The sequence below is a fragment of the Pygocentrus nattereri genome, chromosome 2 (genome assembly GCF_015220715.1).
Source record: "Pygocentrus nattereri isolate fPygNat1 chromosome 2, fPygNat1.pri, whole genome shotgun sequence".
Classification (NCBI taxonomy): Eukaryota; Metazoa; Chordata; class Actinopteri; order Characiformes; family Serrasalmidae; genus Pygocentrus; species Pygocentrus nattereri.
Genome location: NC_051212.1, coordinates 28,393,930 through 28,413,281, shown reverse-complemented (window position 1 = coordinate 28,413,281; position 19,352 = coordinate 28,393,930). Strand labels below are relative to the sequence as shown.

Here is a 19,352-nt window from a genome sequence, read left to right as displayed (position 1 = left end):
AGCACAGGCTGGGCAGGTCTCGGTAGTGTTAGTACGCTAATCACAACCTGATAGCAGCTCAGCCCCAGAGTTGTTTATTTTTCTCGGCTTTCGACTACTCCTGTCTGGTCTTCCACACAGCGCCTTTGACTCGATTCTATCTCGCCTCGATTCCCAGGACCGCAGGCTGGTTTGAACGTACTGAGCTGGAGCTCCAACATGGCACTGAATAGGACGGGTTTTATATGGGTTTAATTTGGACAGCTGTAATGTGCAGAGACCCGTCCGACACACAAATAAGGCTGACTGGGTCGTCTAAACGGGGGGCAGGGTGTGAGTTTGATTCTGCTAGCTGTTCAGGCTAACCGGATATCTTCGCTGGTTTGGTGGCGGATAATAACGCAGTAGCCATGGTCCTGATGATGGAGTCGCAGTGCGAGTATTTCATGTATTTCCCTGCCGTGCCCATTTCGGACCTGTCCGACCCAGCTCGGTACCGCACCCTCCCGCGCCGCAGCCACCTCTACCTGGGTGAGACGGTGCGGTTCCTGCTGGTCCTGCGCTCTCAGAGCTCGGCGGACGGCGGCGCGGAGCAGCCCGGGAGCAGCAGCAGCCGCTGCTCTTGGAGGGAGCTGGCCGGCTCTCTGTGTGCCGTGGCCAGCGTCTGTCCTGGGGACGGCAGGCAGCGAGCACCGCCGCTTTACCACGACTACCAGAGCAGCGGGGACGAGTGTGTGGAGGACACGGACGACGAAGAGGCAGGGGCGGGCTGCGCGGCGGCCAGAGGCGGCTCCAGGGCCCGCGGCTTCAGGGAGTGCAAACCTCTCCTCATCCACAACAACTCGGCCAGCAGCGGGAGGGAGTTCCGCAAGGCGCCTCTACAGGTGAGACACACACACAAATGCAGATAAAACGGAACGGCACAAGGGATAAATGTAGTAAGACACCGTCTGGACTCATTAGTCTGAGACGACGAGGAAGTGTTGACGCTTCCTCTGTAAACATCACTTGTATGCAGCCCCCTCGTGCCCCCCGATCTCCTATCTTCTGCTGTCTGGCGGAGAATCATGTATTACTCGTTTTTTAATACACAGTTGTATGTACTATGTACATTTTCAAAACTGGTGCACTGGTCACTCCATGAAGTGCAGGAGTGAAAAAGCTGCACAAAACGGACCAACAACCCCCGGTTTTTGTGTCCCGACGGCCGGTGCATTCACAGCGCGTAGCCGCCCGTCCAGGCTGCAGATTCGCCCCGCCCATTCACACTGACGTTAGGAAGAGTGTTGCAATTGGGACGTATTTTTGAACGAGCCAATCAGAACAGAGCTCATTTACATATATCATTCTTAAGGGAGACATAGTCAACCAAACTGCGGAATGTGAGGTGTCTGCCGTTTTGGCGTATTTACCTTTTGTAGAAAGCATGTGATTCTACAGGCTGACAGGATTTGCTGCTTGATCCTGCGATAAATTGAACAAACGTTCCACCCCACTCGAATAAACACTTCCACTCATCCAGCTCTCACACGTTCAGTCGCAACTGCTGTTTTCCTTGTGGCCTTCTCAGAGGAACGGGACAGCATACGACAGCAACGTAATGCGGCTGTAATGTGATTGATTCAGCAGACATTATTTCACTGGTATTCACAGGTGTTCTGGGGACAAACTGGACTATATTATGTGCTCAGTAGAGTAAGTTGGGTGTAAAGCTCAAGGCCCAGACCAAGACACCAAGGGATGGAAAGCCAAAGGCGACTGATGATCTGCAGAAACTGTAGTAGCTGGCATTTATATGTGTGCATTGGGAAATATTTGTCTGTTTTGAATTGATACCAGTAACGCAGTAGCAATTCAAAAAGTTAGGACGGGGGCAGCAAAAGGCTGGTAAAGTTGTGTTATGCTAAAAAAAACACCTGGTGGTTAATTAGCAACAAGTCAGTTACATAATTGGGTATAAAAAGAGCATCACAGAGAGGCTGAGTCTTTCAGAAGTAAAGATGAGGAGGGGTTCACCACTCTGTGAAAGACTGAGCAGGAAAATAGTGCAACTATTCAAGAATAACATTTCTCAACATAAAATAGCAAAGAAGTTTTGCTTTTCATCACCTACAGTACATCTTTCTTCTTCTTTCGGCTGCTCCCTTTAGGGGTCGCCACAGCGGATCATCTGCCTCCATCTTGCCCTATCAATTGCCTCCTCTACTTTCACACCAAATCTACAGTACATAATAACATTAAAAAATTCAGAGAATCTGGAGAAATCTGTATGCAAGGGATAAGGCTGTATTTGTTGTATTACCAGTATTTGCTGGCCTGATTTTGGGCCCTCAGGCAGCATTGCATTAAAAACAGAAATTCTATAGTGGAAATCACTGGACTAAGCAGTGCATCTGAAAACACTGTCTAGGAAAACAGTTTATTGCTGCATCCACAAATGCTAATTAAACTCTTAAACGAAAAAGTAGAAAGCATATGTAAAAATCGAGGAATGCTGCCACATTCTGGGCCCGAGCTCATTTAAAATGGACTGAGGGGAAGTGGAAAAGTGTCCTGTGGTCCAACAAATAATCATTTCAATTTCTTTTTGGAAATTATGGACACTGTGTCCTCCAGGTTAAAGACCACTCAACTTGTTATCAGTGCACAGTTAAAAAGCCAGTATTCATGATGGTATAGGGGTGCATTAGTGTGCAAGGCATGGGTGACTGGAACATCTGTGAAGGCACCATTAATGTTGAATGATACGTACATATTTTGGTAACAAATGTATTACAACAGCATTGCTCCGTATTAAAAAAGTCCAGGTGCTAAACTGGCCTGTCTGCGGTCCAGACTTGCCACAGACTGAAAACATTTGAACATTTCATTATAAAATGAAAAATATGACAAAGGAGACCCTAAACTGTTGAGCAGCTGAAATCCAATATCAAACAAAAATAGGAATATATATATATATTAATATAATGCCTGAATACTTTTTTCCTATCAATTTAATTTTTTGAAAAATGAATACATTATGAATACATACATGTTTGTTCGTGTAAGTACAAAGTCAAAAGACTTTTTGTATGTATATTTAAAGTGGATATATGCAAGTATATGCAAATATATTCAATTACAAAAACAGAAGTTTCCCCTTTCTGTATTTAAAGCATTCATTGGAACTTCTGGTTTTGAATGTTGGCTGAATGCCAGGGTAACAGGCCTTGGCTGAATCTCTGGACGTCACTAGGTTTGTGTGAAAAATATGACGTACCTGTGATGTTTGAGGAGTACCTCAGCCTGCTAAGCCAGAGATTCTCTTGAAATATTTTCCCGTTCATGCCCTTTTTTAGACATTGGAGGTGGAAATTAATTACTTGAGCTTGTTCTTATAAAAAAGGGCTTTTGAGAAGGTTTCTTGATGTTGATGTGGTATTCAGGTGTGATTATACTTCCATTTGTAAGTTTTTTTTGGGGAACTTTATAGTATGAACCACTAAACCAAAATAATTTTAATGATAAGAATCCATAAGCTGTGTTATGAGCAGTTGCAGGGCTGTGTCTTGGTTCATCATACTATGATGTGAGTATGAGTATGCACATGAGCCTGTACAATGTACATTGATTTCCTAAGAGAAAAAAACGTCTTGGCCTTGTGTTAGTGTTTGCTCTGCGGCCTCTGTAGTCACACCCCTTTGTGCAAACCTCTTCTTAGCTTTCCTCCAAGGACAGGTAACATGGCAGGTCTATACTCTGCTCCATTAATGTACAACCATGATGTTTCCTGGAGAACTAGAGAAGAGGAGAATTCCAGAGTTTTTTTTTTAAGATTTCTGAATAATTCAGTTGCGAAGGTTTAAAGAAAATCATTTGGAGTGGTTTGATATGAAATGATGCGTTGTAGAGAAACCCTGTCAGAATTGTTAGCAGTGGTGGTGATATGTCTGAAGCACTTTGTCTCTAAAATCCAAAATTTTTTATTATTTTTTTTAACCTGAAGCTCACACTGTATGGACTAAATTGACAAAAAGCACACTAACACATAGGGCTGGGCAATATGACAATATTTATTGTCTTCAAAATAAATTACATGGCAGTATACCAATATATGCTTTTCTGCAGCCCAAACTGACATTTCAAATTCATAAATGAAAAATCAGTAGGCTATTTTAATAATGTGAATGAAATAAAGTACTACATCAAAAGTAAGAGAGGCAACAGTGAGCCATAATTATGCTAAAACAGTTTGGTACAGGTGTAACAGCAGCATTGACTGATTGAATAGACTGATTGAGGACTGTATTTGGAGCAAAAATCTACTTGTTCCAGTCTTTGCCGATTCTTATCTTTGCTGATTCCAACCATGCAATTTAACGTAACACGTGACACATGTAACTTCGCTAATAGTTTTGTATAGCAAATTAAATATGTATATTTGCGTTGTAGACATAGCAACCACTGGTTCCTGTCACCTGTTTATCTAGAATGCAGCATTTGTTCTCTGATCACTCATCTTAACGATTTGATTTATGCTTAAGTTTTTACTTTCTTTAGGGGAGTTTATCTGTAATGAGCAGAATAGTGTTTTGCCATGTGTTTCACCCTTTGCTCTGTGTTTTTCTGACACTCACTGTGACGTTCAGTCACCTGCAGATGAGCCCGTCGTTCTAAATGATGAAGTTATCTTCCCTCTTACTGTGTCACTGGATAAACTCCCTGTGAGCACGCTCAAAGTGAAGGTAAGTAATTATATCGTTAGCATGTATTAGAGGTAGTAGTGTGTGATAGTGGCTCTGTCTTGGAAGTGGGCTATGTGCTCTAATGTGTATGTGTGCGCTATATCATTATATATATATATATATATATATATATATATATATATGATATATTATGATATAGCGCACACATTCACATTGGGGTTGTAATACTACTTAACAAAATATGCTTTTTAAGCACTTTTAAGTAGTACTGCAGTGTCTTTCATCTTAACCAAAATATTTCTGGTTCACATTTTACCATATGCCACAAAAATGTGTGAAATTATAATTCATGAAAACATGAAATTATTCACTTTTTTGTCAGAACTGTAGTAAAAGTAAAATAGTAAAAAAGTGAAACCAGTGCTGTTGTTTATTTAGACTGATGAAATGGCTCTTTTTACAGCATGTTGATTCTTCTTTGAAGCTTTTTTGTCAATACTGTTGTTGGGAGTGGTGTTTGAGTTTGTTTTGACTGGGTTTTGTGCAGATTATCGTGACTGTGTGGAAGCGAGAAGAAGAGAAGGCTGAGATACAGGAGCATGGCTACCTCAGCATCCTTCAGCAGAAGAGCCCCTGCCAAACCTTTCGCCAAGACCTCAACACCTTCAAAGCCCAGGGTGAGCACTCAGTAAAACACAACAGCATATCATTTTCTTTAATAGTTCCTAAAACACCCACAGTTGCCACGTCAGTGTAGTCATTTAAAAGCTGTTACATTGTTTTTCTGTTCACCTTGTCTTTTCATTCTGTGGTCAAACTTGCAAACACCTGCAAACTCTTAACATTGTACTCAGCAAAAGACATGTGTGTTCCAGATACTCAGTTGGTTCAAAGACTGATTGGCATTTTGCAATGTAATGTTAAAGATATATCGACTTGTGACTCTCGGTAGGGAGAAGTAATCACTTTTCTCTTTCTCTTCTGTCTCTGCTCTCAGTCAGCACCACCCTCAATGTCCTTCCTCCACCCACAGTGAAGTGCCAGCAGATGACTGTGTCTGGAAGACACCTCACTGTCCTTAAAGGTGCTTTTAGAAAGATTCTGTACTCATCAGTGTATTTTAACTAGGATTGTCCCATTCAGGTCTTCTTGCCTTTGCAAATTCTTTGATATTGAATACAGAGACAAAGCAGTATTTATGTTTTTGTGGATAATGCAGCTGCATACTGTATACTTCAAGCACAATGAAATCAGATATAGATGTTTAGGTTAGATATGCTAGGCTTGCAGTTACTTTAAAATACCAAAAAGGGAAAGAAACATTTTAGCTTTTAGAGTCACCATTTTATAGCATCGTAAATAAATGTCAGATTTGTATTTCTGGGTTGCTCTAAACATGCTGTTATCCTTACCACTAAACTTGTAGTAGCTGCAAGCTCAACTATTATAGGCTGCTAGTTTGACCATGTTTTAATTAAAGGCTAGCTTAAACGCATTTGGAACATTGCAGATGTTGCAAGTGGCTGCTTAGCTGCTTCTTTCATTTTCCACTTTAAAATCATTTCACACTGTAGACATTTAAGCTCCTTGTAAACTTTGTATAAATAGAACACAGTCAGGTAAAATAGCCTTAAATCATTCAGATTTGATCAGGTTGCACTATTCAAATATGGTTTTGTTCAAAACACATTATTTACCACTTTCAAGAGTTTTCTCTTTCTTTCTTGATGTATGGTCCTGACAGTGGGCTTTGCACAAACAAGAAATATCAATTTAGCTATAAATATAATTATAATTATATATAAAGGGAAAGTCTTTCAGTTGCAATCTTTGCATAGCGTAATCATTAAGATGTAAACAAAGTTATTCAGAGTGGACTAATGTGAAATGTTTCATTCTAGTGAAACCTACTAAGTTGAGAGTTTAATGCCTCTAAAAGTTACCTTACAGGAAGTTTTAACACAGTTAAACATTTATTGTACTATTTTACCATTTATCTACCTGTGTTTGACCATTATCAGTGTTATACATAAAAACTCAGAAGACACATGAAGTATTTACATAATGTCTACAAGTGGATACAATTGCACTCATATTGTGAGGCTCCTATTGCCACCACTGTAAAAGTCAAGAAAAAGAGTCAAGAAATTCCTCTACAATAATGCATTTCACATCAAACCACTCTGTATGACTTTGTTCACATTACAACAGTTGTATTATGTGGTAACTTTAAAATAAAATAAAATAAAAAAAACAGTAGAATTTCCCTTTAACACCAATTTTATTAGAGAAATAAAAATATGTTGTTCATTAAACATCAACTGTTCTTTTCAAAACTCATTATATCCAACATTGTTACAAATGGATTTACAATGATTTGGAACAAAGCACTTCAGTTATTATGTATAATATATACTTACAGTGATGTAATGTTAACACCTGCTATTACATTGTAATTGTACATTTTAACGTTACAATTATAATGTTATTCTTGTGTCAGCTTGTGAGAACAGGGTATTCTTTAGGCAGCATGTGAAAAATTAGACATGCTGCATGAGGATGTTTACTGCACAGACAAAGTTATGCAAAGTTATTCCGTGCTTATTTGATTTGCCCATATTCATAATTTTTGGAATAAAAGGCAAATGTAAAACTTTTTAATTAATATGGCTATTGTGCTATAGTTTACAACGATGTTTGTTTCTAATGCTTATCTAAAGAAAAATAAAAAAGAAAGAAAAATAAAAACAAAGAAAGGACATACTTTGATATTATCATAGAAATATTAATCCCCAGGCCTAATCCACCCCAGTCTCCTGGAGGACAAGTATATTTATAATTATCAGTGAAACATTTGTGTGTAAAGTTATAGAGAAAAGAGAAAATATAGCAAAAGAGAGGTAGAGAAAAACTAATTAAGCAGAGAAAACAGAGTTTTTGCAGAGTAAAGAACATTAACTGAGACTGTGGTTATATTGGAATATTCTGAAAATGAGCTTTGCTGAAAGCAAGCAGTGCGTAATTGAACACCACTGGTGAGTGCATGTCATTAAACAGGCCCTCTGAGGGTATCTAATATAAGGGTGGAGAGAAGAACGTACTCCTGTATTATTGTAGAATGATTCCTTCCCAAGCCCACTCCACCCAGTCTCCCGGGGAGCATAAAGGGTGAAATGTTTTACATGACACTCCACAAAGATTTAATGAATTATGTTTGGACAAAACAGTTGAAGTTGCTCGGGCTAAAATGCAACTGCAGATTTAGCAGTTTGTCCACAAGTGTATATCTTCAATTTGAGGACATTGTTATGCTGCAGCACTGAAGCTTCTTTGTGTAAGCTTCCGGTTTGCTTTTTGCAGTGTTAAACGGGAGCTCTCAGGAGGACGTGTGTGTGCACGATGTCAGAATCCTGCCCAACTTCAACGCTTCGTATTTACCCATGATGCCTGATGGCTCTGTGTTGCTGGTCGACAATGTGTGGTATGGTCTTATACACTTTTCTGCTGTAAAATGACTGTCAGGCAAACCATGCTTAATTACTGAGCACCTATTTAGACACACCTTCCACAGGTGTGTAGGCCTTAAATAAAGACCACTGAAGAAGTACATCACCCACTTGCTGGGGAAAAATACCATCACTGTCATATCAAAGCCTTGTCAGTTTTTTCCCTTTGAAAACCTCAGCTGCCTTTTAGAATTTGTAAAACTTCAGGACCAATGGAGCAATAGACGTGATCCACAATTGCTTTAAATAAAGCATTGTAGCATTATCTGTTTTTACATTCTCCTAAAAAAAAGTTAGTTTTAAAAATGAATACCTTTGCTCCAACTGCAATGATACAATTAAGGCTACAGGTTTCTAACTATTTAGTCTTGGTTTGTTTACAAAGTAGAATGACCTAAACAGAAATGTAAAAAAATGCAAAAGAAAAATTGAGTAGTGCCAGCATTTAAGCATAGGCCTTGTTGTTAGGAGATCACAAGTTTGATCCCTAGTGATACCACAGCCCCCTAGGGCCAAAAGTCCAAGAGACCATAATTAGCATTGCCGTCCATCTCCCCTCATCACTCAACATGCTGCTAACCAACGTCAGATGTCTGTGAGCTGATGCATTATAATTAGGAGTAAACGTTGTTTTCCAAGTGTGTCGAGCTGTATGGTGATACGACTAAATTAGGGGGAAAACTATTGGATAAAAATCCAATAAAAGAAAAGTGCAGAATGAATAAAACCCATCTCCATTTCTTCTGTAATGCATCTCTTTGTATATTTTATGTGACCGTACATCAGTTCACAGTATTATATGCCTGTATGTAACTTGGTTAATGTGGAGTGTTCACTCTCACTGTCTTTGTCTTTATTTAGCCATCAATCAGGCGAAGTGGGCATGGCATCTTTCTACAGGATGGACAGCGAGTCTAGTCAACTACCCAGCACACTCAGTGCCCTGGAGGAACAGAACTTCCTGTTTCAGCTGCAGCTTAGTGACCAGGCACAAGATGATTCAAACGAGGTCTGAATGAATAATGAATGCTGATTATTCTAAAAACATTTTGCTTATTTATGAGTTCTGATTTTTTAAAATTAATTCAGAATTCAATCTTATTTAAAGCTTATTTGCCTGCTATATGAAGCCTTATACAACATTAAGAAGAACACACTGGCTTACTGCAAATCAGATATTGTAAATAGCTTTCAGTTCAGTTGGTGGCAGATTTCTTATATAGGCCCTAAATTGTGGAATAAGATGCCAAAGAACATTGCAGCCTTTGTTCATGGTAGCACATGTTTAGTATGTGAGTACATGTTTTTACTTTCTAGATTTTGTGATTGTGCCATCATTTCTATTTATTATTATTATTATTATTATTATTATTATTATTAACAACTAAATTCAACTCATAAAATAATGTGCTTAAGCTATGTGAATGTTAATTTACATTTTGTAGGGTCTTGAGGTGCCACTGGTTGCAGTCCTCCAATGGTCCACTACCAAGCTACCTTTCACCAACTCCATCTACACCCACTATAGTCTGCCCAGTATCAGACTGGATCGGCCGCGCTTCGTTATGACTGCCAGCTGCCCCAGTTCTGTCAGAGCCCAGGAGCACTTTAGAGTCCGCTACACACTCCTTAACAATCTGCAGGACTTCCTGGCTGTACGCCTCGTCTGGACACCAGAGGGTGAGAAGGAGGGCAGTGAAGGGACGGAGGGTATGGGGATGGATGGCATGGTTGATGGATAAATGATAGAAATAGCTGGATATGGACAAATGGCTAAAGGTCAGCCAGATGGCACCTTCCATCATACTGCGTTCACAGATAGAATATCGAAGGTGGTTGGCGGTTGACTACCAGCAGATAATTTTGCGAGAGAACCCCACCGCTCCTTCAGGAACAACACAACAGCAATTTGTGCTCATTATTCAGCCAACTCACAGATATAGCATTTAATTTTTATGAGCCTTGAGACCTGAGAAGTTTAGTTTTCATGTGAAATTGTCTTTGTTCGTAAGAGCTAAACAACGGTCTGTAGATGACATCACAAGTGACAATCATTGGGGTCCATGCACTGTGCCCAATTGTGGAGCTAGCAGAACATAAATGATGAGAAAAGTTTACAGAATTGCCTCTATTTGTAATAAGCCGCAGAACAGACACAGACTTCTAGTTGCATAGTTATTGAATTCAGTGAGCTAATTATACTCATAATTCCACAGCAGTTACCTCTGTATTTTAGTCTCAGCAGAATGCACCATAATTTTTATATTGAATCACTAATATTTTCTCCTAGGAATGAAGCCACCTCACCCTGCTGCAGGGGAGATTGGTTTATGAACTTGCCACCATGCGTTTACTGCTCATGAGTTTTGTTGTCTGCATGTTCTGTAATGACGCTAGAGCTGCGAGACAGGAAGAATGCTGCTGTGAGTTGTTGGTTGATGCTGTTTGCTTGCAAACTTTGGTGTTTAAATTGCATTAGTTGGTATAATGCAATTTAGTTGGTTTAATTAATAGAATGTCCATTTTCCATGATGCATTATCATGCATTTAGGTATCATGATGCCACAATGCCTTGTTATATAATGCATGGATAATAAATGGTGGGTCACAGGGTAGAGAAGTGGACTAGATGAGAATGCGGAAAGATGGAAGGTTAGACAAAAACCTGAATATGAAGAGGGAGGAAATAAAAATAAAAGTATGAATAAAGTATTAAGCATCTAAAAAGTGAGGGACATGTATAATTGAGACCGAAGAGATGTAGACAGGATGTAAAGAGAAGCATTAAATCAGATAAGGAAGAGAGTGGTAGATGGCGAGACATAGTGTGCCAGAAGATGAAAAGATAAAGAGAAGCTTGCTTTAAATGTGCTAACCAAAATGAAAGGTTGATGCTAAACTTGTGTAACTACTGTGTTCAGAAACTACTATAAATAATTATTCAAGGAAGTGAATGGCACATTTGGATTCTTTAACAAAATTTAGATGGTTAATTACAAATTCTTTTATTTCAAAATAGGAATATCTGTCATGATATGAGCCCTTAAGAACAAAGTAGACATCCTTATCTGTAAGAAAGAAAGATGAAAATGTAGTATTCCTAGAAATTGCAGTACACAGTGGACATTGTTTGAGAGAGTGATTGTATCCAGATGGTTTTGGGTGTGATTGTATCAGTGATAATCAAGTGTGTGTGTCAAGGACTGCCCAAGAAGCTGATGTCAGACTTATTGGACTCAGGGTGTACATATAGACTGTATGCCTATTACTGTATGTAATACAAACCCTGCAGGTGGAGGGGGGAAATGAAATCTGGCTTGAAAATGGACATTGTCATTATAACACATTTTCTGCATAGTTCTGGCTCATAGATTCCTCAACAACTCTGTCATTTTGCAGTTCATTGTCTCATCCCTCTTTTCTACCCATCCTTAGGCCGTGGTCAGAAGGAGGACCCTGCAGTAAACGCTGTAGTTTGTCATTCTCCTCTAAGTAACCTTGGTTACTGTCGCAAAGGCAGCACTCTCTCCGTCTCTGTGGCTTTCCAGATCCTCAAAGCAGGTCTGTTTGAGGTAAGGAGACTCTAAGCAAATAAAGCTTTGGTTCACTTGTTCACATTGGTTTGGTTCACTTGTAACTTGTGTATAGACTTATGTAACAAAAATATTCATAATTTATTTTCACATGACTGTTTATAAACTCTCATTTATCCTGTAGTATTAAAAGGGCTGTTTTTGTTACTGTGCCTTTAAGACATATGATATATGTAAATAACTCCTGGTCTGATTGGCTGTCTTGTTTTGTGCCTCATTCAGAAATCAGTACAAGCTGAAACACTCCTTATAACTTTAACTTGAATTGTCCAAGTTGATATAGGTAGACATAATAGGTGAACATATATAAATGCATTGGTTTTTGAGACATCACAAAAGCAATGAGTTCAAAAAGGGCTGTTTATTTCTGGTTTACATATAGGGGAAAATGGAGGGAGTCAAGTTCCCCAAGGGTTTCATTTATTGTAAAGCTAAACTACATCTGTGCATAAGTTTAATCTACATCATTTGAACGCAAGAGCTGCCATTTACATTGTGTAAAAATTTAATCCAGAATTGTTCTGTAATGTAGTTGCAACTTCAGTTGACTGTTTTAATGTTAACTTACTAATGTTATTTGATCAGCATCATGTTGGCTAAGACACATTGCTGCGACATATGTAGGTCGCTCATCATATCATCACAATATCATTAAAATTATTAGGCTTAGAGTTCCCTTGATAAAGATGCATGAAATGCTATATGAAATAGCACCACTCCAGCCCTGGAGAGCATTGATGTGTTGTAAGATCGCATATGGCCACTGAGTGCTCTGTAGATAAACAGAAGCCAGTGTTTCCTACCGCACTGCCAGAGGTCCAACCTACTTGTTGATACAGTATGCAATGATGAGTATTGCAGGAGTCTCCAGTAATAAAGAGCATGATCCTGTTATGAGAACAATCATCAATGTTTATTGTTTGTGTAAAACAGAACCCTTATACCATCTTACCTCCAGTATTCAACAATGTCCTTCTCTTTTAGCTAAGTCAGCACATGAAGCTGAAGCTCCAGTTCACAGCATCTGTGTCCAACCCTCCTCCTGAAGCCCGGCCACTGTCCCGCAAGAACAGTCCGTCCAGTCCTGCCGTCAGAGACATACTGGATCGACACCAGGCCAGTCTGAGCCTAGGCCGCTCACAGTCTTTCTCTCATCAGCAGCCCTCCAAATCCCACCTCACCAGGTATGAAGTAAAGGCTACACAAGCATACAGATAAACATAGAACACATGAGGAAAATATGAGGTAGGTCCCACTGCTAGACACTAAGGAAGTCCTTGTTAATGTTCTCCGTTGACACAAATTTAATTATGACTCCTAAACAGCTGATGTACAAATGCACACGTAAGCCATGTTCATACTGGAACAAGTTTCACTTGGAAAAGAACTGTAACTTAAATGATCACGAACAAGATTTTGTTTCAGTAGGAGTTTGTAATGTCTATAGCTTTAGTCTTTAGTGATCTTTTTGGTGTGAATTATGTTTTGTCATTAGCTGAACCCAGAGCAATAGTAATCCTGTGAATCTTATGCTAATATAATAAATATGATAAATATACACTGTGCTTGTATTTGAGTGTAGCCTGTCATGTATTACTGACATGTAAACCCAGCCTATGATGTTGCAGTCCGGTTTGTCTGTGGTCAGTTGGAGTAATTACACAGATAATTAATCCTATATGAATAGTCAAGGGAAATCCCTTACAATTTACATTGCAGAACCTGCTCTGGTACTCTAATAGCACTCTTCCTTTTTGCAGACCTCTAGTTCCCAGTCTTGGTCCTGGCCCTGTCCTGCACATAGTGTTTTCCCTGCTCTGACATACTAACATATACATACAACTAATAAGCCCTCAGGAAAGGCTTTTTATTCCTTAGAAGAGGCCACTTTTGCCAGCAATAACAAAAGCATGGTGTAATTCTCATTTGTAACTCATTGAAATAAGTGAAATTCTGTGCAGATTCGAAACTTAACATAATCAGTATCTCCAATTCTTTTTACAGTCCCTTAATTTCTATGTAATATCTAGGTAAGTGAGACTTACAAATATATATTATACTAAGCCAGAAATAAAAGGTGGTTCTGATTTACTTTTCTGGTTAAATGTGTGAAAATACATAGAATTTTAATGTGAGTATGTTTGTACTTACCACCTTGTTAATTCAAATATGTAATGAAATATTTTACTGCCCTTCATCAGCTTAATAGCTAAAACCCATTGGACATTTCAGTGTAATTTAGTTAAACTATCTCTGTATGAACCATTATATCATTTTTAAAAGTTTTAAAAATATTTTATTTATTTACATTGAAACAAATGGAAAGAAGTCAGAAGTACAGACCTGAAACTGTCTATGAAGCACTTAAATTATTTTCATATGTAATTAATTCCTACGATTTCTAATTCTACATAATTGTACACAGAGTCACTCAGAATGGTTTGATGTGAACTGGTGCGTTGTAGAAAGACATTGCAGACATTGCAGGTAAACTACATTTCCAAAAGTATTCACTCACAAATCCAAATCATTGAATTCAGGGGTTCCAGTCACTTCCATGGCCACAGGTATATAAAACCAAGCACCTAGGCCTGCAGACTACTTCCACAAACATTTGTGAAAGAATGGGTCGCTCTCAGGAGCTCAGTAAATTGTGGTACCATGATAGGACGCCACCTGTGCAACAAGTCCAGTTGAGAAATTTCCTCGCTACTAAATATTCCACAGTCAACTGTCAGTGGTATTATAACAAAGTGGAAGCGATTGGGAACGACAGCAGCTCAGGCCATGTAAACACAGACAGGGTGACAGAGCGGGGTCAGCAGATGCTGAGGCGCGTAGTGTGGAGAGGTCGGCAACTTTCTGCAGAGTCAATCGCTGCAGACCTCCAAACTTCATGTGGCCTTCAGATTAGCTCAAGAACAGCGTAGAGAGCTTCATGGGATGGGTTTCCATGGCTGAGCAGCTGCATCCAAGCCTTACATCACCAAACACAATGCAAAGTGTTGAATGCAGTGGTGTAAAGCGCCACCACTGGACTCTAGAGCAGTGGAGACGTGTTCTCTGGAGTGACGATTCACGCTTCTCCGTCTGGCAATCCAATGGACGAGTCTGGGTTTGGCGGTTGCCAGGGGAACGGTACTTGTCTGACTGCATTGTGCCAAGTGTAAAGTTTGGAGGAGGGGGGACTATGGTGTGGGGTTGTTTTTCAGGAGTTGGGCTCGACCCCTTAGTTCCCTTAGTCCCCTCTGAACTCAATGCCTCAGCAGACCAAGAGATTTTAGAAAATTTCATGCTCCCAGCTTTGTGGGAAGTTTGGTGACGGCCCCTTCCTGTACTAACATGACTGTGCACCGGTGCGCAAAGCAGGTCCATAAAGACATGGGTGAGTGAGTTTGGTGTGGAAGAACTTGACTGGCATGCACAGAGTCCTGACCTCAAACTGAGAGAACACCTTTGGGATGAATTAGAGTGGAGACTGTGAGCCAGGCCTTCTCGTCCAACATCATTGTCTGACCTCACAAAAGCGCTTCTGGAAGAATGGTCAACAATTCCCATAAACACTCTCCTAAACCTTGTGGAAAGCCTTCCCAGAAGAGTTGAAGCTGTTATAGCTGCAAAGGGTGGGCCGACATCTTATTAAACACGATGGATTAAGAATGGGATGTCACTCAAGTTTATATGCGTGTAAAGGCAGACGAGCGAATACTTTTGGAAATATAGTGTATTCAAGTAGGACACACCTGAGTACCTACAAGTGCATTCTGTTTTTTTTGTATGCTGTGTTGGTAATGGCCAAATAGTAGTAAATCCAGAATAATGTTATCTTCAGTTGTTATTTTTCCTTGCATGTACCTTTCTGCAGTGCACTTATATAAAAAAGTGTTTTTACACCCAAATCAATTTGTTTCAGGCATCAGGGAGTTTATTTGTAACCATTTTATGTAATAATTTCTGTGGAAGCTTCCAGAGACATTAAACTCCTCAGATATCTGCTTCCTGTCAGCAACACTGTGACTAGTTTCTGGTTCTTGTCAGCACCGTTGGCTAGTTTCTCAACGATGCATTTCACATCAGACCACTCTGAATGGTGTTGCTTACATTTTAATGATTGAGTTCTGCAGGTGGAACTCCCCTTTTTATGGTTAGTTTTTTAACCACATTTGAAAAATGTGCCAGATTGAAAGTAAAAACTCTCGACTTCTCAGAATTAACACCTCATTCAGCAGGGCAGTGGTACGCCAGGACCAGGGGGTGGGAACCACTGCTGTAGAGCTTTTAGTCTTGCACCTCACCCTCCTTACTCCCCGCTTCACAGGACAGGCAGTGTTATGGAGCGGAGAGCGATAACTCCCCCAGTTGGCTCTCCAGTGGGCCGACCGCTCTACCTCCCCCCAGACCGGAACATTCTATCGCTCGACAAGATTGCCAAGCGTGAGTGCAAGGTGCTGGTGCTGGACTCACACAACTAAACATAAAAACACATCCATACATACGCAGCAAAGAATAGGATAGAGTAGGAAGCGATACACTGGTATCTTAAATTATTTTGAAATCGTAGTTGTAGTAAATTATTGATGAAACTTGAATTGTCATGGAAAGTGTAAATGGAAAAACGAAGTGTCTCAAGCTCCACATGACAGATGTGGTCTTTTAGTTACAGTTGTTTAAGGATGCTTTTTCATTTTGTCTCTTTTACAAATGAATTGTTTACATGCTGTGAATTAGGGTCCAGCGTCTCATTTCAGCTTAGCGCAAAATACAAGTAGCTGTTTTCATAAATTTCTGACAGACTTTCGAAGTGAGAAAGCAAGCATATACAGTTGATTCAAAAGTTTGGAAGCCCTAGTCAAACAACATATTTTGTTGATTTTCTACATTAAAAATAAGTTAACACACCCTCTGCAAAGAACAAACTGCACATTTCAATGTTCAGTTACTTTTTATTTGCTAAATTTAACATATTGGGTGTTAACTTTTGCATACGCCTGTACACAGACATGTATATGTGCTGTAATCCAGTTGGAAGTAATTCAGTCACTGGGTGTATGATTTGGGGTTATAATGTTGTTTGTTAAGCTAATTCATCATTCGCCTCACTGTGTGTGCAAGGATAGATGTTTGAGGAAGCACATTGGGTCATGAGGAATTAACATGTTTTCCTGCCTGAAAGTATGTTTATGATGTTTGTGTGAGTCAGTGTTTACTGACTGTTCTGTATTACAGTGTGCTGTTCTACTGACTTCCTACAGTGGATAATTGCATTGTCAATGTAATGGTGTAAGAATGTATTTGTTTCATTTTTTAGGCTTATAATTTGCAATCATTTGTTTGCTCCAAATCATAGTATAAACCTTGATATTCCTTTTTATTTTTTTCCGTACGTTCCCATTTGTCCCTAACATAGGCTGCTGGTGCATGACACTAGTGTTGCTGTTGTTTCCCAACAAATGTTAGTGAATCTGTGCAGCACTTGAGGAGAAAGTCAAAACAACTTTAAAGTGATGGCTGCCGTTTGCAACTATTACACTTGTAAAAGTCACCCTTAAAGGCCAAAATTTCAATTTCATGTAATGCTGTGTTTGCGTGAAAACTGGAGTCTCTGTATCCAGCTTACTTTTGAAGTGCAGCCCATCGTGTAACCTATTATAAAACAGTGTCCTTCTCTAATATGTAGTTAATGTTTCAGTGATTCTGCATTTATCACATTATCATTCCACTTTTTTGTTCCAGCTTGTACTTTTCATTCGTACACAGCGCTTGGCATTTACACACAGTAGCCGACGCCTCCGAGCGAACTGATTGAGTCACTTCGTGTTTCTCCTGGTAGGCGTTGTGTGTGCCATTTTGATTTATACTCTCCCTGCTTTTTTATGCTTTGTGTCATAACTCAGTCTGTGCACATGTTGCACTCCCAAAATGGATGACTGGGATTTAGTTGCCATCACTGTACTGTGACTGCACATTATGTATTTAATTTTAGGTGGAAGTTTCCAGTCTTCCCAAAATCCTTACCTAAGGTAAGGGAAAACTGACCTCATGTTGGCATTAAAGGGCAGCTTTCACTAGCAGCTTGTCCCCTTGCCCCACAATGATGATTGTGGGTCAGGTTACCATTTACTAATATCATTCTACCATTCCACACTGGAGCAGTGGCTGCCAGCACATTATTGACCTGTGCGCATTGACTTTCTATCAGCCTTTCAAGGGCACATGCTGACACGCCTCTTAGCTGCTCTGATAATCAAGAAACAGTCATAAAGCCTCACATCTGGCTTTGCATTGCAATCATTTCAGGATTGATTCTACGTGCCCTGTGAACACTCACTGACGTAACCATTTATGCTTGTCTGTTCATGCCAGGCTATTTGTCATTTTGAGCGTGGTATTTTGATGCAGTGAAGCCACCTGTTTGGAACCTCTTTTGCAATTCTCTGCTGTCAGATATGTATGAATCTGACCATTTTGACTGATACCGTCTGACAGTGGAAAATGTGATTACAATGCCGTGTCTTTGGTACAGTAAAGGATACAATAGGAATATTACATTCTTATTTCATTGTCAGCACTGTGACATTTTACATTCGATAAATTTCAATTTCTTACTCCATATGTTTTATTTTGTCATTGGATGCAGCTTGCTTTGCGAGAATTCCTTGGAATTCTTTTTATTTGAGCATCTGTTTGCTGTTTGGGGTAGAAACGCTATTTGTTTTTGATGTATTTGCTTTACTGTTGGTAAAAACACATTAACAAATTATTAGTGCAGCTGTTTCAAACTTTGGATCAGTGTACTTGAACATAGTACTTCATAAATATGCTCTCTACGCATGCTTGATATTTTATTTTTTTTATTTTGTATTTTATTTTTGTTTAATACATTTTATAATGTTATTGAACCATTTTTCTTTATTCAATCCAAGCACTTTATTTCAATTGTTTAACTTATTGTTTATGGGATAGGAAAATGAAATGATTTGAGTGCTGATCTCATATGTTAGAAACTTTATTTGCTTTGTTGCTTTGACTAAAATCCTGTTATTTAAAGTGTTTAAATTACAAAAAAGTGTTAAGTTTGTGAAAGTGTGTGGTGTTCATCACCTCCTGGGTTACTGCACTTGAAAGAACTGAATAAATGGAGATGGGCATAATTTTTTATTTTTCTTGGGAAAATTTCCTTTAAAATATCATCACAGATTACCAAAGTAAAAATGTACCATAATTACTTCACTCATTTAAGGTATATGCAGACAAAGTAACTTACAGCAACAATTACAGTAAAGTTTACAAATAAGTTAAATCTGATCACAAAACAATGTGCACAAATTGAGTAGTTGCTCTTATTCAAGGGCTTTTTTAACAGCATTACATTCAAAACTCAATAAATAAAATATGAACTGTCTAAATCAGAGCGTCCTGCTGCTTCAGAACTTTGATGCTTGCAAAACTGTGCTGTCTACACTCTTCTTGCGTTCATCCAGAATTTCATAGGGGAGATCTGTTGAGAACAATTAAACCCATTAATGAACGTATGACAATATTTTCCTGTATAAACAAAACAAATAAATGAACTTCAGTATAACGAAAGT

General features: G+C 39.2%; 2 protein-coding genes across 2 annotated transcripts in view; one reads left to right on the top strand and one right to left on the bottom strand.

The window, feature by feature from the left end:
• Positions 1 to 12: 12 nt before the first annotated feature.
• Positions 13 to 19,350, top strand: trappc14 (trafficking protein particle complex 14). Its single transcript, XM_017724905.2, has 10 exons — positions 13 to 863; positions 4,608 to 4,703; positions 5,212 to 5,341; positions 5,662 to 5,748; positions 8,025 to 8,145; positions 9,032 to 9,179; positions 9,616 to 9,850; positions 11,606 to 11,742; positions 12,748 to 12,947; positions 16,082 to 19,350. The coding sequence occupies exons 1-10, from the start codon at positions 390 to 392 to the stop codon at positions 16,233 to 16,235; spliced, it is 1,782 nt and encodes a 593-aa protein (XP_017580394.1). The 5' UTR covers positions 13 to 389; the 3' UTR covers positions 16,236 to 19,350.
• zanl (zonadhesin, like) overlaps positions 19,122 to 19,352 on the bottom strand; it is a 44,163-nt gene continuing 43,932 nt past the window's right edge. The window contains exon 87 of the mRNA XM_037533450.1: positions 19,122 to 19,261. Coding sequence (XP_037389347.1) covers positions 19,188 to 19,261 — 74 coding nt within the window. The 3' untranslated portion in view covers positions 19,122 to 19,187. The remainder of the gene's footprint in view (positions 19,262 to 19,352) is intronic.